The following is a 19,698-nucleotide window of genomic DNA, read 5'->3' on the forward strand; positions in this document are numbered from 1 at the left end:
CAAACCAAACCCACGTGGCATGTTCCTGAGGGCAAGCAATGTTATGTATAAAACAAAGACAAATAAATTAGCACACGCCAGCAAAGCATGCAGATAGGACTATTATAAGCCAAAGGCTGGACAAACAAACTGATAGACCAATAGTAGATTTTTGGAATGCAGAAAAATTATAAAAACTTAGCAATAATAACTGCCCTAAATGGCTTTTTTTGTAGCAGGAACTCCTTTGCCAGTTTGGTGCAGTGGTTAAGTGTGCGGACTCTTATCTGGGAGTTTGGTGTAGTGGTTAAGTGTGCGGTTAAGTGTGCGGTGTAGTGGTTAAGTGTGCGGACTCTTATCTGGAAGAACCGGGTTTGATTCCCCACTCCTCCACTTGCACCTGCTGGAATGGCCTTGGGTCAGCCATAGCTCTGGCAGAGGTTGTCCTTGAAAGGGCAGCTGCTGTGAGAGCCCTCTCCAGCCCCACCTACCTCACAGGGTGTCTGTTGTGGGGGAGGAAGGTAAAGGAGATTGTGAGCCGCTCTGAGACTCTTCGGAGTGGAAGGCGGGATATAAATCCAATATCATCTTCTTCTTCTTCTTTGCATATTAGACCACAAACCCCTGATATAGCCGGTCCTCCTGGAGCTTACAGTAGGCCCTGAACTAACAGCCCAGTAAACTCTTTGAGTATTAGCTTCATCAGGGGTGTGTGGCCTAATATACAAAGGAATTCCTGCTGCAAAAAAAAATCCCTGGCCTTAAATATCTGTTCCAAAAGACTAATTATCCTTCACCTCGTGAAGTACAACCAATAAGACAGAAACCATTGCTTATTAGCCACAATTCAAACTGCAAAACTCCTATCGATTTGAATGATAAAGGATTGCATCCACAATCGTGTCTGCTCCATCTTTAGTCTCTAGCCTGGGACAAAGGAGCTTTGACTCTCAAAAGCTTATAACACCGGAATCTTGTTGGTCTCTTAAGTGCAACTGGACTTGAATCTTGCACACATGGAACTGGATTATGTTAAACTTCTATCACACAGTGAGATCCAGCCTGATAACGGAACGCCCAAGGCTACCAGCATGCTGGTGCTGCCTGACGTACACTAGAGAGAAATTACCAGGTTTTACAGGGGCTAGTAAGAAGCCCCATATTTCTGTGTGCTAAAGCCTCTGCATGGCTATAATCTTGCTTGGATCTGGACACCCATTTACAGCTAGAATTCTTTTTAGGAAGTGGGGAAAGCTTTCCTCCTCCTTAACACTAATGTTACAATAACACAGCAAATGAAACAGTTGACACTTAATCCCAATGGCACCCAAGAGACAAATTAGTTGAGTCGGGAGTTGTAAAGCACTATAATTAACAGCAAGTTATGAGATCTAAGGGGCATTTCTGCCCTGAGATTTTCTTACAGAAAAGCAACAGAAGGAGACAATTAGACTTGAAGTGTTTCCCATTGGCCAACACAAAACAATGGATTAACTACGGATGCAGCCCCTTGGTCTTTGGAACATGACAGTTTCATCAAAAAAGGATACTCTACATATGGAGAAATGGTGTAAAAATATACCTAAATGTATATAAGATGTAGATTGCCATGACATACATCTTGTTTAAATAAATACATTATTGCAGTATGTGTACTTCTTTGCATAGTATGCAAAAGGCTACTGCTGTTTTTTGAACACATGATACTGATTACTGCTTCCACTCCACCCCCAAAGATCTAGTAATATAAAATAATCTATTGTGAAGATTTTACACAGTGTTTCTAGATGCTGCTTCTGGGATGGTCACACTAATATGAACCACTCTGTTCTCTCAAACAACGTTTATGTAATCACTAGAGAGGGCAGAAAAAGATAACTCCCCCCCACACACACACACCGTCTTCCCAAATACTAGAATCTGACGGCATCCAATGAAGTTGATGGGTGGTAGATTCAGAACAGACAAAAGAAAATCCTTCTTTACACAGCTAGTGATTAAAATGTAGAATTCGCAGCCAGAGGATGTAGTGATAGCCACAAGCATAGATGACTTGAAAGGGTGACTAGGCAGATTCTGTGGATATTAGCCATGGTGACTAAAGGCAATGAACCTCTGAATCACAATGCCAGGAGGCAACATCAGGGGAAAGCCTTGACCTCTAGGCCCTGCTGTTGGCAATCCAGAGGAACTGGTTGGCCATTGTGCGTGACAGGATGTTGGATTAGAAGGGCCACTTGATAGCTGTCAGATCCCTCCTCTCACAGAGAGGTAGATTTAAAAAAATATATCATTTCCTTTCTGTATTTACTGGCTCCTGTGAATAGCATTTTCAATGCATGCGAGCAGCATACATCACTTACCAATAGGGTTGTCAACTCCATTTTGGGGAATTCCTGGAGATTTGGGGAGGAGTGGAGCCTAGGGAGAGATCTCAGTAGGGCATATTGCCATAGAAGCCAAACTGCCCTCCAAAGCATCCATTTTCTCCAGGGCAACTGAGAACCAGTTTGGTTAGTGGTTAAGTGCATGGACTCTTATCTGGGAGAACCGGGTTTGATTCCCCACTCCTCCACTTGTACCTGCTAGCATGGCCTTGGGTCAGCCATAGCTCTGGCAGAGGTTTTCCTTGAAAGGGCAGCTGCTGTGAGAGCCCTCTCCAGCCCCACCCACCTCACAGGGTGTCTGTTGTGGGGGAGGGAGATAAAGTAGAGTGTGAGCCACTCCTCTGAGACTCTGAGTGGAGGTGGAATATAAATCCAATGTCTTCTTCATCATCTTCATCTCTGAAGTCTGGAGATCAGCTGTCATTCTGAGAGACTCCCCTAGGCCCACCATGGAAGACGGCAATCCTACAAGTCACACGTAATGAGCAATTGCCATGCAAACTGATAGAAAACTTTTTGTATGACGGCATCTCAAATCTAAGGCAGTGGCAATGTGTGTTTTTTTTTCTGAAGAAAAAAAAAAACACCCTAACGCAGCCTGCATTGTGTAACATTCCTAAAAGACGTGTGTGTCCCCGTTTGAATGATACATCTGTAGAACAAGAAAGACAATGCCTTTTACTGGACCAAGGGGCCATTAAAATGCAGAGTTCTTTGATGCTTAGCTGCTATATCACCAAAAAGGAACATATTTCTTATTTACTGCTTAGTGCCTAGAGGGACCTTTGTAATTTGAATCCTATTGGCAAGGCAACATTTAACTTTCTGTAAGCTAGTTAACATCGGCCTGGTTCTTTCAGAAGGGTAGCCATTGAAGCAACATAAAACAGAAGTCGATTTTAGTACCTTAAAGATTAACAACATTTATTCTATTCAGCATGAACTGTTATGAGTTAGAGTTCACTTCTTCAGATACTATGAAGAGGATATTTTCTATATTTTGACAGGGGAAACTACGGTACTAAAGGGGAGGAAAGGCATGCACCCCCTCCCTGAAAGAGAAATATCATTATCCAGGAGAAGCTGTAGGTCACCAATGATACACAGACACTCAAATGTGGAACCCAAAAGCTGTCAGCTGCTTAAAGAAGCTTTCAGAGGATTTTCTGATTTTAACTGATTAATGTTTTCAAAATGTGTGGACTCACACTTCAATGAAGTCTGTTCATAATAGAAAAAGTATAACTAGTGATGTCATGTTAACAGCCGCACTTACCACAGGAGATGAGCCAAAAAGTGAAGGCCTGAGGTCACTCTCAACCACAGAGAGAGGCCTTTTGGAGAAAGCATGTTTGTTCCACTTGATTCCCTTCTGTTACACAGGGCCTTACAAACCTAAGTTTGATGGGAAAGGGTTATGACATTTGCTCACTCCTTCCATCCCCCTGTCAGAGTCTGATCAAATGTTCCAACAATGAAAGATAATCAAGCCAAAGAGGAAAGTGAGGAAAACTTTGACTGAAAGAAGAACCTAACAGTTTTACCCACTGTAAGGCCTTCTGAAATATGATTTACATGAGAGCTGGGGGGGGGGGGGGGGGGCAATAAACTGAAGCTCAGTCTGGATCAGACTAAAGTGCAGTTGGTCAAAATTACAATGTCACTTGAGGACTGAGGAGTCAGATTTGTAAAATGGATCATGTCAGAAGCAATAACTGTCTCTTCCCTGTAGACTAGCATCCAAGGATGCTCATCCTGGATTAAAACAAAGGCACGCTCCTTTCTGGAAGGAGCAGATGAGACAGACAGTACAGACCTTTGGCCTAAGAGCTATTTGGGAGCGGCTATCTTTCTTTGAAGTCTATGGACAAGGAACTTAGTGATATTAGTCTGAAATACACAAACACCGACCGGTCAGTCACTTCTTCTCTTTGATAGGCCCTGTGCTAAAAAACCCATTAGCACCATGGCTTATCTGGCACAGGTTTGATAACTTAAAACATTTAGTTTACGGCTCTGACATGGGTCAGAAAGAAATAAAGCTGTCAGCAGCAACTGCGGCTAAGAAAACATTTCTGGTTAAGAACCATCATAAACGCTTGCTTCACAAGTGCCAATTTCGCTTTCTGCCTCAGTGGCAGTGAGGCTGCACCAGAGGGTCCCTTTGAAGAGGTCTGTTCCGATTTGCTGCGCATGGTTGCTTGTGCAGTGAGATAAGGAGACTGTCAGCGACAAAGACTTTGAATGAGGAAAGATAAATTCTGACAGGGATGTTCAAGCTCTCTCCAATTACATTCTTCTTCTTTTTTTTTTTTTTTAAAGTTGGATTCCTTTTGACTGACCAGAATGATTGTTAATTACTTCAGTGACTTAAGCCTCTTTCAGAGGTGAGGATCCAAAAAAGCTCTGTTTGTGTGTCTGGACATATCTTAGGCCTTCTTCCAGAGAAGCTGCCTATTTTCTTTTGCCCAGCTTGGGAGAGTCATCTGACCATTAGGAGTTATGATGAGGGAGCTCAAGGGGCTGAAGTGGGAATGGCTGACTTGAAAAGCTGCACAATGCACATATCAGTGCTGCAGTGCTTTTCTACTGTCATAGATTTTAATATTGCTCAGAAACACCTCAGCATCAAAACACTTACAAGCAAATTTTCCACAGTGCTCTTTCAGTCTGTTTAATGTACAAGGCAATTCTAAGAATACTTTCCTGGGAGTAGTGCCATTGAATATACCTTGGTGAGGTTCTAGGTATACATGTTTTGATGGTAGTGTTGTTTTTTGCTGTTAAGTCACAGCCAATTTATGGCAACTCTATAGGGTTTTCAAGTAGGGTCGCTAGGTCTATGTTGGAAAATACCTGGAGACTTTGGGGGTGGATCCGAGAGAGGGCAGAGTTTAGGGAGGGGAGGGGCCTAAGCATGGTACAATGCCATAGAGTCCACCCTCCAAAGCATCCATTTCCTCCAGGGGAGCTGATCTTTGTCAGCTGGACATCAGTATTAAAAGCGGGAGATCTCCAGGCCCCATCTGGAGGCTGGCAAACCTATTTTCGAGGCAAGAGATGTTCAGAGGTGGTTTCCCATTACTCTCCTTTGCACAGCAACCATGGTATTTCTCGGTGGTCTCTCATTCAAATACAGACCAGGGTCAACCCTGCTTAACTTTCGAGACCTGACAGTAGCCTGGGCTATTCAAGTTAGAGCATACTGGCTTAGGATTCATTCATTTATTTCATTTTATTCAAGGGCTTTTTTTGTAGCAGGAACTCCTTTGCATATTAGGTCATACACACCTGATGTAGCCAATCCTCCAAGAGCTTGAAGGGCTCTTAGTACAGGGCCTACTGTAAGTTCCAGGAGGACTGGCTACATCAGGGGCATGTGGTCTAATATGCAAAGGAGTCCTTTCTACAACAAAAAGCCCTGCTTTTATTTACATCATGCCTTTCGCCCCCAATGGGGATTCAAAGCAGCTTACGTCATTCTCCTCTCCTCCATTTTCCCTCACAATAACCTTGTGAGGTAGTTTAGGCTGACAATATGTGACTGGTATCAAGGTCTGTCAGCAAGCTTCCTTGGAAGAGTAGTGATTTGAATCTAGGTTACTAGTTCAACACTTAACCACAATACCATCCTGGCTGTTAGGATGGCACAGTTAACCTATCAATGTAGGTGAAAGGTGAAGAGCAATTAAGAAAAATCTTTTTAAAGCCTGAAGTGTCATGGCAGTTTTATCATGCAACACATCTTCCGAAGAAAGTGCCGTGAAGTCACAGCTGACTTATGGCGACCTCATAGGACTTTCAAGGCAAGAGATATTCAGAGGTGGTTTGTCACTGCCTGCCTCGGCACAGCGACCCTGGGCTTCTTTGTTGGTCTCCCAGCTAACCAAGTCCAATCCTGCTTACCTTCCCAGATCTGATGAGATTGGTCTAGCCTAGGCCATACAGAACAGGGTGATCTTACTCAGTTCCCTCCCCCTCCCCAATGGAGGACACAATGCGTTTATAAAGGCTAAATATAAATTGCCCATGGACAGGACAGATTACAAATGTCATGATTTATCCCTTTTTATTTCTTTAAATAAAAAATTATGAAACAAAACACTGCACTTAAGTACGCAGAAATGTGGTACATTTACTTATTTTAAAATATTATCTATTGGAGGGATTTTAATTATGAAATTTACATGAAGGGCCACTTTGCCTGAGTGATGCAGACGCAGAGCTAATGTAGTACAGTGAAAATCACAGAGTCTCCTAGCGGTCCCTGCTCTCATTTAAGAGCATAATCTGGGATGGCTTGGGCCTAAGCCTTTTCTATTGCTGCTCGCCTGCTGAGGCAGGCATCTACTTGTGGGATGTCCAACAGAAATATTTATAAAGGCTTAAGGGGTAACAGACACAGGCTTTGGCTTAACCAGTTCAATGTTGTTTGTTAATGATTATTTGATGAGGTGGTTTGAATGCTGGTCTAGTTTATGGCAGGCCCAGGGTTCAATCCCCAGTTTGCTTTGGAAGGTCACTCAGTCACACACTTTCAGCCTAGCCTACTTCAGATTACTGTGAGAATGAAACAGAAGAGCAAAGATTGCTGTTGTAAACCACTGTGGATCCCTATTGAGGAGAAAAGCAGGGTATAAAAATCTTTTAAAACCTAATCTGTGCATTGTATTTACTGTTGTAATCCACTTTAGGGCCTAATTATGTTGTGAGAAAAGTAGGGTACAGAGATACGCTAAATCGATAAAGCTTGATCAGACATGAGAAACTGATCAGCCATGAAAGGTCCTCACAGGACTGAAATAAAGATAATCCTACTTTTCATTGTTTTGTACTCCTTGGAAGAAGTACAGGATGCAAACGCTATGAATAACTTCCATGCAATGAAAAAAGAAAACCAGTATAGCAATTCTTCTACAGTCAGCAAGGGAAGAACAGATGTACCAAATCCTTAAATGACTTGATCCAATACCATAATGGCACAAGCTCATTGAGTCTGCAGGTTTTATATGAAATCAGGAATATAATGGCGTCCTGACTATAATACAGTCCACCAGAAGGGAGCTCATCAACACCATCTATTTATCAAACTAGAATAAGGAGCATGCTTAGTAATCCTTAATCTGTTAAGACTCCTGCTTTAACCGTTTAAAGTCTACCAACCTTGTGTCTTTTCAAAGAGTTCTCACTGGAACTTAGGAAAAACTTTTTGACGGTAAGAGTTGTTCAACAGTGAAAACAGCTACCGAGGGAGACAGTGAGCTCCCCCTCGTTGGTAAGTGACTGGACGAACACTTGTTAAGGGATATTGTAGAAGCTGGACGACCACTTACTGTAGGCTGATCCTGCACTGAGCTGGAGGGGGTGGGGTTGTACTAGATAGTTTATATGGCCCCTTCCAATATGATTCTATATTAGAAATAATGCCCTCCATATATTCATTTTAATACTGTCATTTCCTGCCTTAAATTTAAGCAGTAAACTGGCTAGATTTAAAAAAACAAATACAACCGACTTGCCCTTTCAACTTTGCATTGGCGTGCAAAATACCAAGTTACAAAATAACATATTTTAAAAGGATTTATTTTAAAATACTTGTAAGGATGGGAAAAATATACCATAATTCCATTCCAAAAATGCATACAGAACTATTCCACCAAGATGAGCAGGAACATCCATTACAACCTTCAGTAACAGACAGACTGTCTGCACGTTCAAACTTTATGCTAAAGCTTTGCCTAAAACAAGACAGCCCAAATAAGTCAAGTGTGAAGCTCTTCAAGAGCTCATCCTAAGAAATTCTCCAACTACAATAAATAAGGAAAAACCAGAAAATTATCTACAATGCTGTGAATATGCTGTCACCAGATTTAAAATGCTCAAGAGGCTATGAAACTACTGGAATATTTGTCTTGGGAAACTGAAGTACAAAAATATGTGAAGAAATAGTATCATTTGGACTGGAAACAGCGAAGAGAAATTTTCTACGTGGCAATGGAAGACCTTTAGCTTTGAATTGAAATGGGGGATTTACAGTATATGCATACATACTCCTGGGGCTTTTTTTGTAGAAAAAGCCCAGCAGGAACTCATTTCCATATTAGGCCACATTCCCTGATGCCAAGCAAACCGGAACTGCATTCCTGTGTGTTTCTGCTCAAAGAAAAAGCCCTGCATACTCCAACGTCAACCTGGTAATTAGAGAAGGAAATCAAGAGTACCCTTATTTGACTTTGAAAACAATATCCTTTCTAACAGACCTTACAATGACAGCAATCGTTAGAATGGATGGATGTCAAAATTCTAACTAACTACACATGTTGTGAAATGGAAGAAATTTTTGCCTCACGCAAGAGTGAAGATGAGCATACTCGCACAGGTAAGATAACTCTACCATTCAACATCAAATGCCAAGATGTCAAATTAAGGTGACAATTACTCCTAAGACACATGACATTCATTTTGCCATGGCACCTGGCAGAAAAGTTGACTTGACACTGTACCCAGCCATGGATCTTCTGCTGGTATTGTGGCCATTAAGTAATGCCCGGGAGGGCATTATACGCCACTGAAAACAACCCACTGGTGATTCCTAGCCCCAAGGATGTCCAGCTGTCCTCGACCAGAGGACCAGGGCTTTTTTGGCCCTGAGTTGGACTTGGTGGAACTCTCTGACAATGCAATTCCACCGGGCCTACAAGGCAGAGATGTTCTCCCAGGCTTTTGGTTGAGGACAGCAATGGTTTCCATCATGGATGGCACCATTTCTCTTGCTTCGACCGTCCTGCCTACAGGATGGCAACATGGTCTGGAGCAAGCTTAAGCAGGTAAATTAGAGATGCCATCTTGATTTTATTGATTTTAACAATGCTACATCGATGTTTTTAACCTTTGTTGTACATTGCCCAGAGCCCTGCGTATTCAGGGATTGGGCAATTCTTCATTTATACCTCATCATTCTCCCCAAAAGGCTCAGATCCTCAGTCATCTGTAAACACAGCTGAGTCACCTTAGGCCTTAATCTAACTTACTTATCGTGGTAATAAATGAAGAAGGGTGAAAACCATGTATGTCACCCTGAGTCCCTTAGTAGAAGGGTAGGTTAAAAATGTGTGAGAGAGAGATGAAAGGATGCATGCAAACCCAATATCTGGGACAGGTTTTGAGCATATCCAAGACTGTAGTTTATTTACTTTGCTGCATGAAACTAATTGAAACTAATCCAGCCATCTGTGGATAGTCTTGCCAGGACTCCATTTCTTGGTTGTGCTAGACTGCAACACAATCTAACACCCAAGGTTTCCAACTATGGGTTGCAAAAATTCCTGGAGAATTTTGGGTGCAGACTGGGGAGGGCAGAGTTTAAAGAGGGGAGGGACCCTAGCAGATTATAAACATTATATAGTCCAACCTCCAAAGTAACCATTTTCTCTGGGGGGACCGACCTCTCTAGTCTGGAGACCAGCTGTAATTCCAGAAGATTTCCAGGCCCCACCAAGAAAGCTGGCCACCTTATAAGCAACGAGCTTTTACTTCTACTGATAGTTATGATGGCTGTCCATGGACACCGTTGGTTCACAAAATGTTGAGCTTACTATCTCAGCTATCTCAAGGCAGAAGGCCTTGTTTGTCCCATTTTGCTTCAGGGTGCCTTGTGTTCGGCAAAAAGCCTCACAGATAAACCTGTAAATATTCACAGCAAGCTCATGTTCTGGAATAACAATACACTCTCCCATTAAAAAAAACTTAAAAGAAGAGAGGTGAACAAAAGGCTTGCTTGGTATGACAGAAAGGAATGCTAGACATTACTTTGGGCAAGCATTTAAAGTAGCCATTAAGTTTCCATTAAGCATCAAGTTCACTTACAGGCCAACACACATACTGGACATTTCCCAAGCAGTTTTAAAGACAAAAGTTTACTGCCCTTCAGAGTTTCAAGCTAATCTATACTGGCTGGGCCTTCCCTGTTGTCTGAAAGGGTAAAAACGAACAGCTGTAAAAACTGTATTTCCTTTATCGTTTGAATTTGACACAAGAACATCCTTCGCATCTCTTTTCAATATGCTAACCCCATTAGGATTATTTTATAATTGACTTTAATGAGCCTTATTATTCTGTTCATAGCGGAAAAACATGCTCATGATAGCTCCCTCCCCTGTACTCAGGAAATTGTGCCAAATCTGAATCCTGCTTAAACCCATAAGATTAATTTATGATAGCCAGAAGAGTAATATATGAGTTTTGGCCATTGGAAAGTGTGTCTCCTTTCATATTTCCTTCAAAATTACACACATCATACTAAATTACAAGTTAAAAAATAGCTACAGAATCGAACCTCAGCACTCACCCGCACCCCACCCCTTCAAAGTACACCATCTGTAGGAAGCCTGCTATAACAATTTTGTTTTGGGAGGGTAGCCATGCTGGTTTGCAGTGGAAAACCTAGATTCAAGTCCCTAGAGACCGAAGAGAGTTTGGAGGTATAAGCTTTTGAGTCAAAGTTCCCTTTGTATCTGACAAAGAGAGCCTTATCTCTTGAAACCTTGTACCTTGAAAATCTTGTTGGTTTCTTGTACTTCAGTCAAGTTTTTATATCAGTCTGAGCCACTAAAAAATTAAGATTATTGCATGCCTCAAGCGGAGAGCAAGAGAAATAAGATTGTTGTTGTTCAGTCGCACAGTCGAGTCCGACTCTTTGCGACCCCATGGACAAAGTCACACCAGGCCCTCCTGTCTTCCACCATCCTCCGAAGTCTGCTCAAATTCGTGTTTGTTAACAACAACAACAACAACTTTTATTTGTATCCCGCCCTCCCCGCCGGAGCAGGCTCAGGGCGGCTAACAACATAGTTACATCAGTAACACTGTCCAGCCATCTCATCTTTTGCCATCCCCTTCTTTTTTTGCCTTCCATCTTTCCCAGCATCAGGATCTTCTCCAGTGAGTGCCCCCTTCTCGTTTGGTGGCCAAAGTATTTGAGCTTCAGCTTCAGCATCTGACCTTCCAGGGAACAGTCGGGGTTGATTTCCCTTAGGACTGACTGACTTGATCTTCTTGCAGTCCATGGGATTTTCAAGATTCTTCTCCAGCACCACATCTCAAAAGCATCTATTCTTCTGCGCTCTGCCTTCCTTATGGTTCAGCTCTCACAGCCATACATTACTACTGGGAATACCATCGCTTTGACTATACGGACTTTTGTTGGCAGGCTGATGTCTATTGCCCAGGTTCGCCATAGCTGTCCTCCCAAGGAGCAAACGTCTTTTAATTTCATGGCTACAGTGATCTTGGATCTCAGAAATGTGAAGTCTGTCACTGTTTCCATGTCGTTCCCTGCTATTTGCCATGGTGTGATGGGGCCAGATGCCATGATCTTAGGTTTTTTTATGTTGAGTTTCAAGCCTACTTTTGTACTCTTCTCTTTCACCGTCAACAAGAGGTTCTTTAAGTCCTCCTTACTTTCTGCCATTAGAGTGGTATCATCTGCATATTTGAAGTTTTTGATGTTTTCCCCAGCAATCTTAATTCCGGCTTCTGCTTCATCCAGGCCAGCATTCCACGTGATGTACTCTGCATATAAATTAAATAAGCAAGGTGACAATATACATCCTTGTCGAACTCCTTTTCCTATTCTAAACCAATTGGTTGTTCCGTATCTTGTTCTGACCGTTGCTTCTTGATCCTTATACAGGTTTCTCAGGAGACATGTGAGGTGGTCTGGTACTCCCATCTCTTTAAGGATTTGCCACAGTTGGTTGTGATCCGCACAATCAAAGGCTTTAGCATAGTCAATGAAATAAAAATAGACATTTTTCTGATACTCCCATGCTTTCTCCATAATCCAGCGAATGTTGGCAATTTGACCTCTCCAAAACTCAGCTTGAACTTCTGGCAGTTCTTGATCTACATACTGCTGAAATCTAGCTTGTAGGATCTTTAACATGACCTTGCTGGCATGTGAAATGAGTGCAATGGTGTGATAGTCTGAACATTCCTTGGCATTACCCTTCTTTGGGATTGGAATATAAACTGATCTTTTCCAATCCTGTGGCCACTGTTGCAGTTTCCAGATTTGTTGACAAAATTTGTGCATCGCTTTAACAGCATCATCTTTTAGGACCTTGAATAGCTCAACTGGGATACTGTCATCTCCGCTCGCTTTGTTGTTAGTAATGCTTTCTAAGGCCCATTTGACTTCAGGATGTCTGGCTCAATGTCAGCTAGTTCACTGTCATGGTTGTCAAGGACATTGAGATCCTTCTTGTATAATTCTTCTGTGTATTCTTGCCACCTCTTCCTGATCTCTTCTGCTTCTGTTAGGTCCCTACCATTTTTGTCCTTTATCTTGGCCAGCTTTGCACGAAACGTTCCCTTGATTTCTCCAATTTTCTTGAATAGATCTCTTGTCCTTCCCATTCTATTATTTTCTTCTATTGCTTTGCATTGTTCCCTCAGGAAAGCCTCCTTATCTCTCCTTGCTGTTATCTGGAAATTCGCATTCAGTTGGGTGAATTTTTCCTTTTCACCTTTACCTTTCCTTCTTTCCTCAGCTATTTGTAAAACCTAATCAGACAGCCACTTTGCTTTCTTGCATTTCCTTTTCTTTGGGATGGTACTGATTGCTGCCTTCTGTACAATGTCATGAACCTCTGTCCATAGTTCTTCTGGCACTCTATCAACTCTAGTTCCTTAAACCTATTCTTCACCTCCACTGTATATTCATAAGGGATGTGATCAAGGCCAACCAGAATGGCTTAATGGCTTCCCCAGTTTTCTTCAGTTTAAGCCTGAATTTGCAATGAGTAGCTCATGATCTGAGCCGCAGTCAGCTTCAGGTCTTGTTTTTGCTGACTGTAAGGAGCTTCTCCATCTTTGACTGCAGAGTATATAATCAATCTGATTTCTGTGTTGCCCATCAGGTGATGTTCGTGTGTACGGTCGCCTTTTAAGTTGTTGGAAGAGGATGTTCGCTATGACCAGCTTGTTCTCTTGACAAAACTCTATTAGCCTTTGCCCGGCTTCATTTTGTTCTCAACGCCAAACTTGTCAGTTGTTTCAGTTACCTTTTGACTTCCTACTTTGGTATTCCAGTCCCCTATGATGAGGAGGACATCTTTTTTTGGTGTTAATTCTAGAAGGTATTGTAGATCTTCGTAGAACTGGTCCATTTCAGCCTCTTCTGCATCAGTGGTTGGGGCATAGACTTGGATTACTGTGATATTGAATGGTTTGCCTTGGATACAGACCGAGATCATTCTGTCATTTTTGAGATTGTATCCCATTACTGCCTTCCTCATTCTCTTGTTAACTATAAAGGCCACACCATTTCTTCTACGGGACTCTGTAACATCATGGTTCAGTAAAAGACTGTGCAATCATCATGGTTTAGCATACACCATGATACTTGATCTTGCAGAATCTCGGCCATGCATGAAACATGTGTCAAACAATATAATTAATAGTAGTTAGATGCACAGGAGTGATAATTCTAATTTTAACAAATGAGCAATATATCCAACTTTGTTTATGTACTGAACTTTGTCTTACCGCATCTGTGACATCTATTTCATACACTTTCTTAAACGTCTCCCGCTCAAAGAAAAGAAGTTTTCCATGGCTACCCCCTTTCTTAACGGAAGTACCAGTAACAAGTAGTTTATCATCTGGGCTGAAACAGCAGTCTGTCCTGTTGAAAAATAAAAATGAATGCATTTTCTTGAAGTTTTATTTATGTTCTGCGTGAAATATAGGTGGTTTGTAAAATCCACAAAGTTCTAATTAGGCATGACAATGAAAATCACAGCTGTGTTCCAAGTCACCAAACTTTGCAAAGCCAACAAAATGAGATGCATTGTCAAGATTTCAACACTGGAGGGAAAAAAAGGCTTGTGTTTAAAAAAGAGAGGGAGAGAGATAAAAATCAGGAACAGTTTCAAAATCTGGCTACCATCATTTATTCAGTAAGTAGGTCATAAAATCAGTTTTCACCAACAAAATATCCTCCTGTTTTAAGTGGCAATGTGAAATTGTAAACAGGCAAGCAAAATGATTTTACAATATTGTTCGTTCATTTTTCTCTCAAAGCCGGGAACAACTGCTCAGCACTTCTAGTATGAATTCAAGATTAATGGGGTCTTTAAAATTAATCTCAGACTTTGAGCTAAGAGCTGTTGGCAAACTGTGAATAAAAGCAACCTGATCAGATCAATTTATTTATTACATTTATATCTTGCCATTCTTTTCATTACAAAACTCAAGATAGTGGGCTTGGATCCAACAATACACAAGCAGAAACACAAATGGTCGGCTCATGCAAGGTCTTGTGAAACGCCTAGCGCTTTCTTCCTTATATATTCGTGTGTACGGTGTCAAGAAATTGCACAAGATCTTCTGCAAGTAGAAATGCAAGCAGGGATACAGGTTGACAGCACAAGTGGCTACTATGGCCTTTTTCTTGTATTTCTGCTCTCGTAAGAGCTCTAGTTTAAGTGGAAATTTTATACTGGCTCCAACCCACTGCACACAGAGTTCCCAGATGGTGTCCCATCCTGGCAGACTGAGCAGCTAGAGATTTGCTTCACTTCAAGAAGGGTGCTGTAAGATGTGTCTTCCAATCATATTTATACATTTGGAGCTGTTTCTGCAAGTTAAAAGTCTGATGTAGACATAACACCACTCGGGGTGGAATTCTAACAGGAGTTCCTTTGCATATTAGGCCACATACCCCTGCAGTAGCCAATCCTCCAAGAGCTTACAAAAAAGACCCTTGTAAGCTCTTGGGAGGATTGGCTACATCAGGGGTGTGTGGCCTAATATGCAAAGGAGCTCCTGCTAGAATTTCACCCCAACATCACTTCCCTGCAAACTTGTCACGGACCGCCATGCAGATTCCTCCTCAAATGGGGAGGATGAAGACTCGGAGGAGGAGGCAGCCAGAGACATAACACAGTCACAGTTGGAACACCTCCTGAAGCCTCCTTTGATGTGCAGAAGGTGCCTCAAGAGCCTAAGCCAGCCCTCACCATGGAAAACAGCTATGGTTGCCAAGTCTGGGTTGGGAAATTTCTGGAGATTTGGGGGCAGAGCCTGGGGTTGATGGTGGAGTTTTGGGAGGGAGCTAAGAAAGGATGTGATACCACAGGGTCCATTCTCAGAAGCTGCCATTTTCTCCAAGGAATTGATCTCTGTAATCTGGAGATTAATTATAAGTCTGGAGAACTCCAAATCCTGAATTGGAGGTTGGCAGCCTTATCTGGATGGTTTCAAAGCAAGGGAACTGGAGGTAGGGAGAGACTGTGTACTACAAGAACTGGGGGTTGGGTATCTGAGGAAACTGGGAGGGAAAGGAAACAAACCACAGAGAAACTTTTGGGGCAGATTTTGTGTTCAAGTCAGGCTGGCAATCTGACTTGTGGCTCTTCCCTCAATATAGCATTTCTCTGGGTGCTTGGCTTGTGCTGCCGAGTCCTAGTCTTGACCCTGGGGAAGCCATGTTTTCGGCTCCCTCTTTGGCTGTCATGTAACCATGATGTCACATGCTTACAACTCAGTGGGTAGGGTTGCAAGCTCTAGGTTAGGAAATACTTGGAGATTTGGGGCACTGGACAGAAAGTGGGTTTCTGATGGGGTCTTGACTCTGTGGCAGACTATAAGGTTTGCATGCAAAAGGTTCCAAGTTCAATCCCTGGCTTCTCCAGTTGAAAGGTCCCAGGAAGTAGGTGAAGTGAAAGATCTCTCTACCTTAGGACCCTGAACAACCACTGCCAACTAGAGTAGACAGTGGTGACCTGACCGAGTATAAAACATCACAGTGTCACTATGAAGTGCTGTTGTATTATATTATTCATACAACCAAGCTGAGTAACCCAGGAAAGTTGGGCTGTAGACTCACATCAGTCTGCAGGGCTCAGGTTAAGAAGAAGGTTGCCTCTTCTCATGACCCTACCCCACCACGTCAGATGGCCAAACTTGCTTAATGGAGGAGCCACATAGAATAAATGTCATATGTTTGACAGCTGCAAGAGGAAGGAAGGAAGGAAGATGGGGGGGTGGGAGGAGGAGGGGGAAAGAAAGCACTTTAACTTTAAATGCATTCTCCAAGCTGCCAGCTGGCTTGGCTTGGAGAAGTGATTTAAAGAAAGAAATGCCTTTTCCAAGTTGGTTGATGGGGCGGTGGGGGCTTCAAGAGCCACACAATATATGTGAAAGAGCCTCCTGAGCCACAGTTTGGCCACCCCTGGTATACACTCTCCAGCTGCTTAAATATGTGCGTAATACATGTATTAACATTAACTACATATCTAGACAAAATGCCTGACAATTCAAAGCAACAGGGTTGGTTTCCCCCCTCCCCCATTATGAAATCAAAACAAAAGCTGCCCTTTTCTGTCAACCCACCACTCTAGTCCTGTGGAGGTTCATGACATGATCATACGGCTATAAGATCTCAACACGCAATGATTCAGCCTCTTTTTGGCTGGGCACAATATGGACACATGAAGACTGGAATTCATTTGACACAAATTGGTTCAACAGAAGCATGCTTCTGGGATCAATATTCATCACTGTCAACATTGAAAAAGCATTCAATAACCCTCTCTTCGCCCCCACCCCCCGGATAAGCTACTTACATGGGGAAGAAGCTAGGCAGACCAGTGACTGAGTTAAGAGGTGTTTTAAACTGTCTGATATCCCATATTTTTAAGGTATCATCTCCTAGGAGATATAAAAATAAGATTTAACAGAGGAAAACATAGGGGGGAAAGCTTTGCATTGCATTTATTTTCTAGCTTGAAGGATATTATTCAAACAAATGTATGGCTGGAATTCTCTTTACCCTAAAAAGGCATAAATCACTAAAATACCAGGCTGCACCTTTACAGCAGATCACATTTTGCTTTCAGAATTCTGCCTTACAGTGCTTTTTAGACCATGGAGTTTGGAGAGGAAGAGAAGACAAGACGATAAGAATGAAAGGATCCATGTCACCCAAAAGCCAAATCAAATCCCTTTTCTGACAAAGCTCATAAGCAATTTGTCTGGTTTACTCACAGTCTAAGCATGTGAGAATGTAACTCGTGAGCCAGGACTTTGATACAACTTTGTCAGCAATTCAGATAACAACTACCAAGCTGTACTATAAAAGCAGATTGAATTAAGCTTTTAAAAAGTTTCAGAGATGTGTCTGACACCTCTTCAATTTTTCTTCACAGTATCAAACGGCAACCAAGGCTTCTTTGGCCTTGATGGATGAGGCCTTGACATAATCTTTGCTATGAAGAATTCATGGGATATGCCAGGGAGACGTTGTCAGATGAGTTGTTACTAGTGGGTTGTTGGGGTTTTTTTTAAACTATGATTTTGAAAACTTTGTTCTGCATCATCTTAAACTTCAGGGACAATCACTCACTGGGAAGGACAGAGAGAGAGGCTGTGCAGAAAAGTGCAGAAAATTTTTTAGCAGAAATACCTGCCTTTGAGCTTACCAATTCTATATCACATGGATTCCAGCAAGCAAAGCTCAGAAAAAACATACAAACGGTTAACTAAAATGGTTTTCTTTCTACACCTTAAGGAAACCTGTTTATTATATTATTTAGTAAACTACGTTATGGCTAGAGAAATGCTGCATGTTAATGAATGAACTGGAGCTCAAACAAATTCTGCATGTGAAGTACTACATAATTATTCTGCACAGTAAGAGGGGGGGAAAGAAACATGTCAAGTGACAAATAATGAAAAACAACAGAAAAAAGTTTTGAAGCTTCACACTTGGAATATATGAAGATGTTAACACACTGGACACTAGCTGGAAGCTTCAACCAGGATAAAATGCATCAGCATGACTGCTTACTGGTGAGGGATACACAGAAGATATTCTCAGTTTTAAAATAACTTCACTGACTGCCCATGCAGTGACATCCATATATAATAACAGCTAATGGAGATTTTCAGGTGAATACCACATGTTCTGCTTGTGTGGAATGCTGGTCTTTTAAAAAAATGTTTATGAGCAATTCTTAAAGCTTATTTGCTGCTAGTTTGAAGTTATTAACCAATAAGGAAGTTCTTTGCATCTCTGCCGTAAAGTCCTCTCCAATCAAGTGTTCCACTTGGGTCAGGGTCTTTTGAGTTGTGGCTCTATAAAATCAGCTACTCCCAAGAGTGAATGTCATAGGTCAGGTATAAGACAATATTTTGCCATGTTATTGCTAGGAATGTATAAAACTTCTTGGTTAGACTTGATTGCATGCTGACATAACGCATAAGCCGCAGGCATCCCAAGGTGGTGGGTGTTGCAAGAAACACCAGACACATAAGAAGACATATTTATATTGTACTAGGAACAAAATCCATCACAATACAAGTGCACCAGGATACATAGCTGGGAGACAGTTGCATTGAGAGCAGTGTTATTGAAACCTGCTTATAGGTAAGCAGAATAAATTGATTTGTACTGGGAAGAGTCTGGACAAGATTAGGTATGTGGATTTTGGCAATCTGAAGCAGATGATGGGAACTAGCTGCATGCATGGTTTGTTGGACTGCAGACCAAGTATGTACTAAAACCATCATTGCTTCATCTTTTTAAATGTAAAGCAACACGAGAAGTTAACTGCACAAAAGTCACATAACGTCATTCAATCCCATTTTTATGATCAACCTAGTGATTTGTTCAAGCTTCATGTTTCATTATAGCATTAAAAAAACCCCTCCAAAGATGCTTCCTAAGACCAATTTTTGAGGTCACAAGTGGATCTTTAAATATAGCTTTCTTGCACTGCTGTCAGATTCAAACTTCATTTTGACAGGAATGAAACTGGGAATCCTCACAAGCAGCTCTTCGGCTGTTCCCTTTCCCCTCATGCCTGCAGCTGAGCTCTATCTGTGCTCTTGTATCCGACAGACAAAGTGCATCACGTGGCAAAGAGACGCAATCACCGAGTTCTCTGGAAGTCCCTATTCCCCCAAACATGATCCCTCTTTGATCCCCCTGTTGGGCAGGTGTGCTAATCTAAGACTGCTGGTGGTTACACATCTGCTTTTGTTGGTAAGAGTCCAGGGCAATACTAACATATAAAGCACAAATGTGAAATTCTTCAGCGTGTACAAAAATGGCTAAGATTAGGCTAGCCATACCTGGGACTGAGCTAGCATTTTCAATATGTTGTGCTTGTAAAAAGTGGCACTGGAAGCTGCACATTAAAAGTCAAGAGTTTCAAAATGATTTTGTATCAAAGTATGACATGTGGGTTGCATACTGATTTATTTACGATCCGCCACCTGGCTGGCTACCTGTGACATTCTAGGGGAGAGCTGGTGGCTGCAGCAG

General features: G+C 42.0%; 1 protein-coding gene across 1 annotated transcript in view; it reads right to left on the minus strand.

Moving 5' to 3' along the window:
• The window catches only part of WDR70 (WD repeat domain 70), a 151,860-nt gene that overhangs the window by 17,592 nt on the left and 114,570 nt on the right, over nt 1–19,698 (minus strand). The window contains exons 12-13 of the mRNA XM_060236068.1: nt 16,997–17,081; nt 13,914–14,052 (exon numbers count right to left, since the gene is read on the minus strand). Coding sequence (XP_060092051.1) covers nt 13,914–14,052; nt 16,997–17,081 — 224 coding nt within the window. The remainder of the gene's footprint in view (nt 1–13,913; nt 14,053–16,996; nt 17,082–19,698) is intronic.

The sequence above is a fragment of the Heteronotia binoei genome, chromosome 4, assembly GCF_032191835.1.
Source record: "Heteronotia binoei isolate CCM8104 ecotype False Entrance Well chromosome 4, APGP_CSIRO_Hbin_v1, whole genome shotgun sequence".
Classification (NCBI taxonomy): Eukaryota; Metazoa; Chordata; class Lepidosauria; order Squamata; family Gekkonidae; genus Heteronotia; species Heteronotia binoei.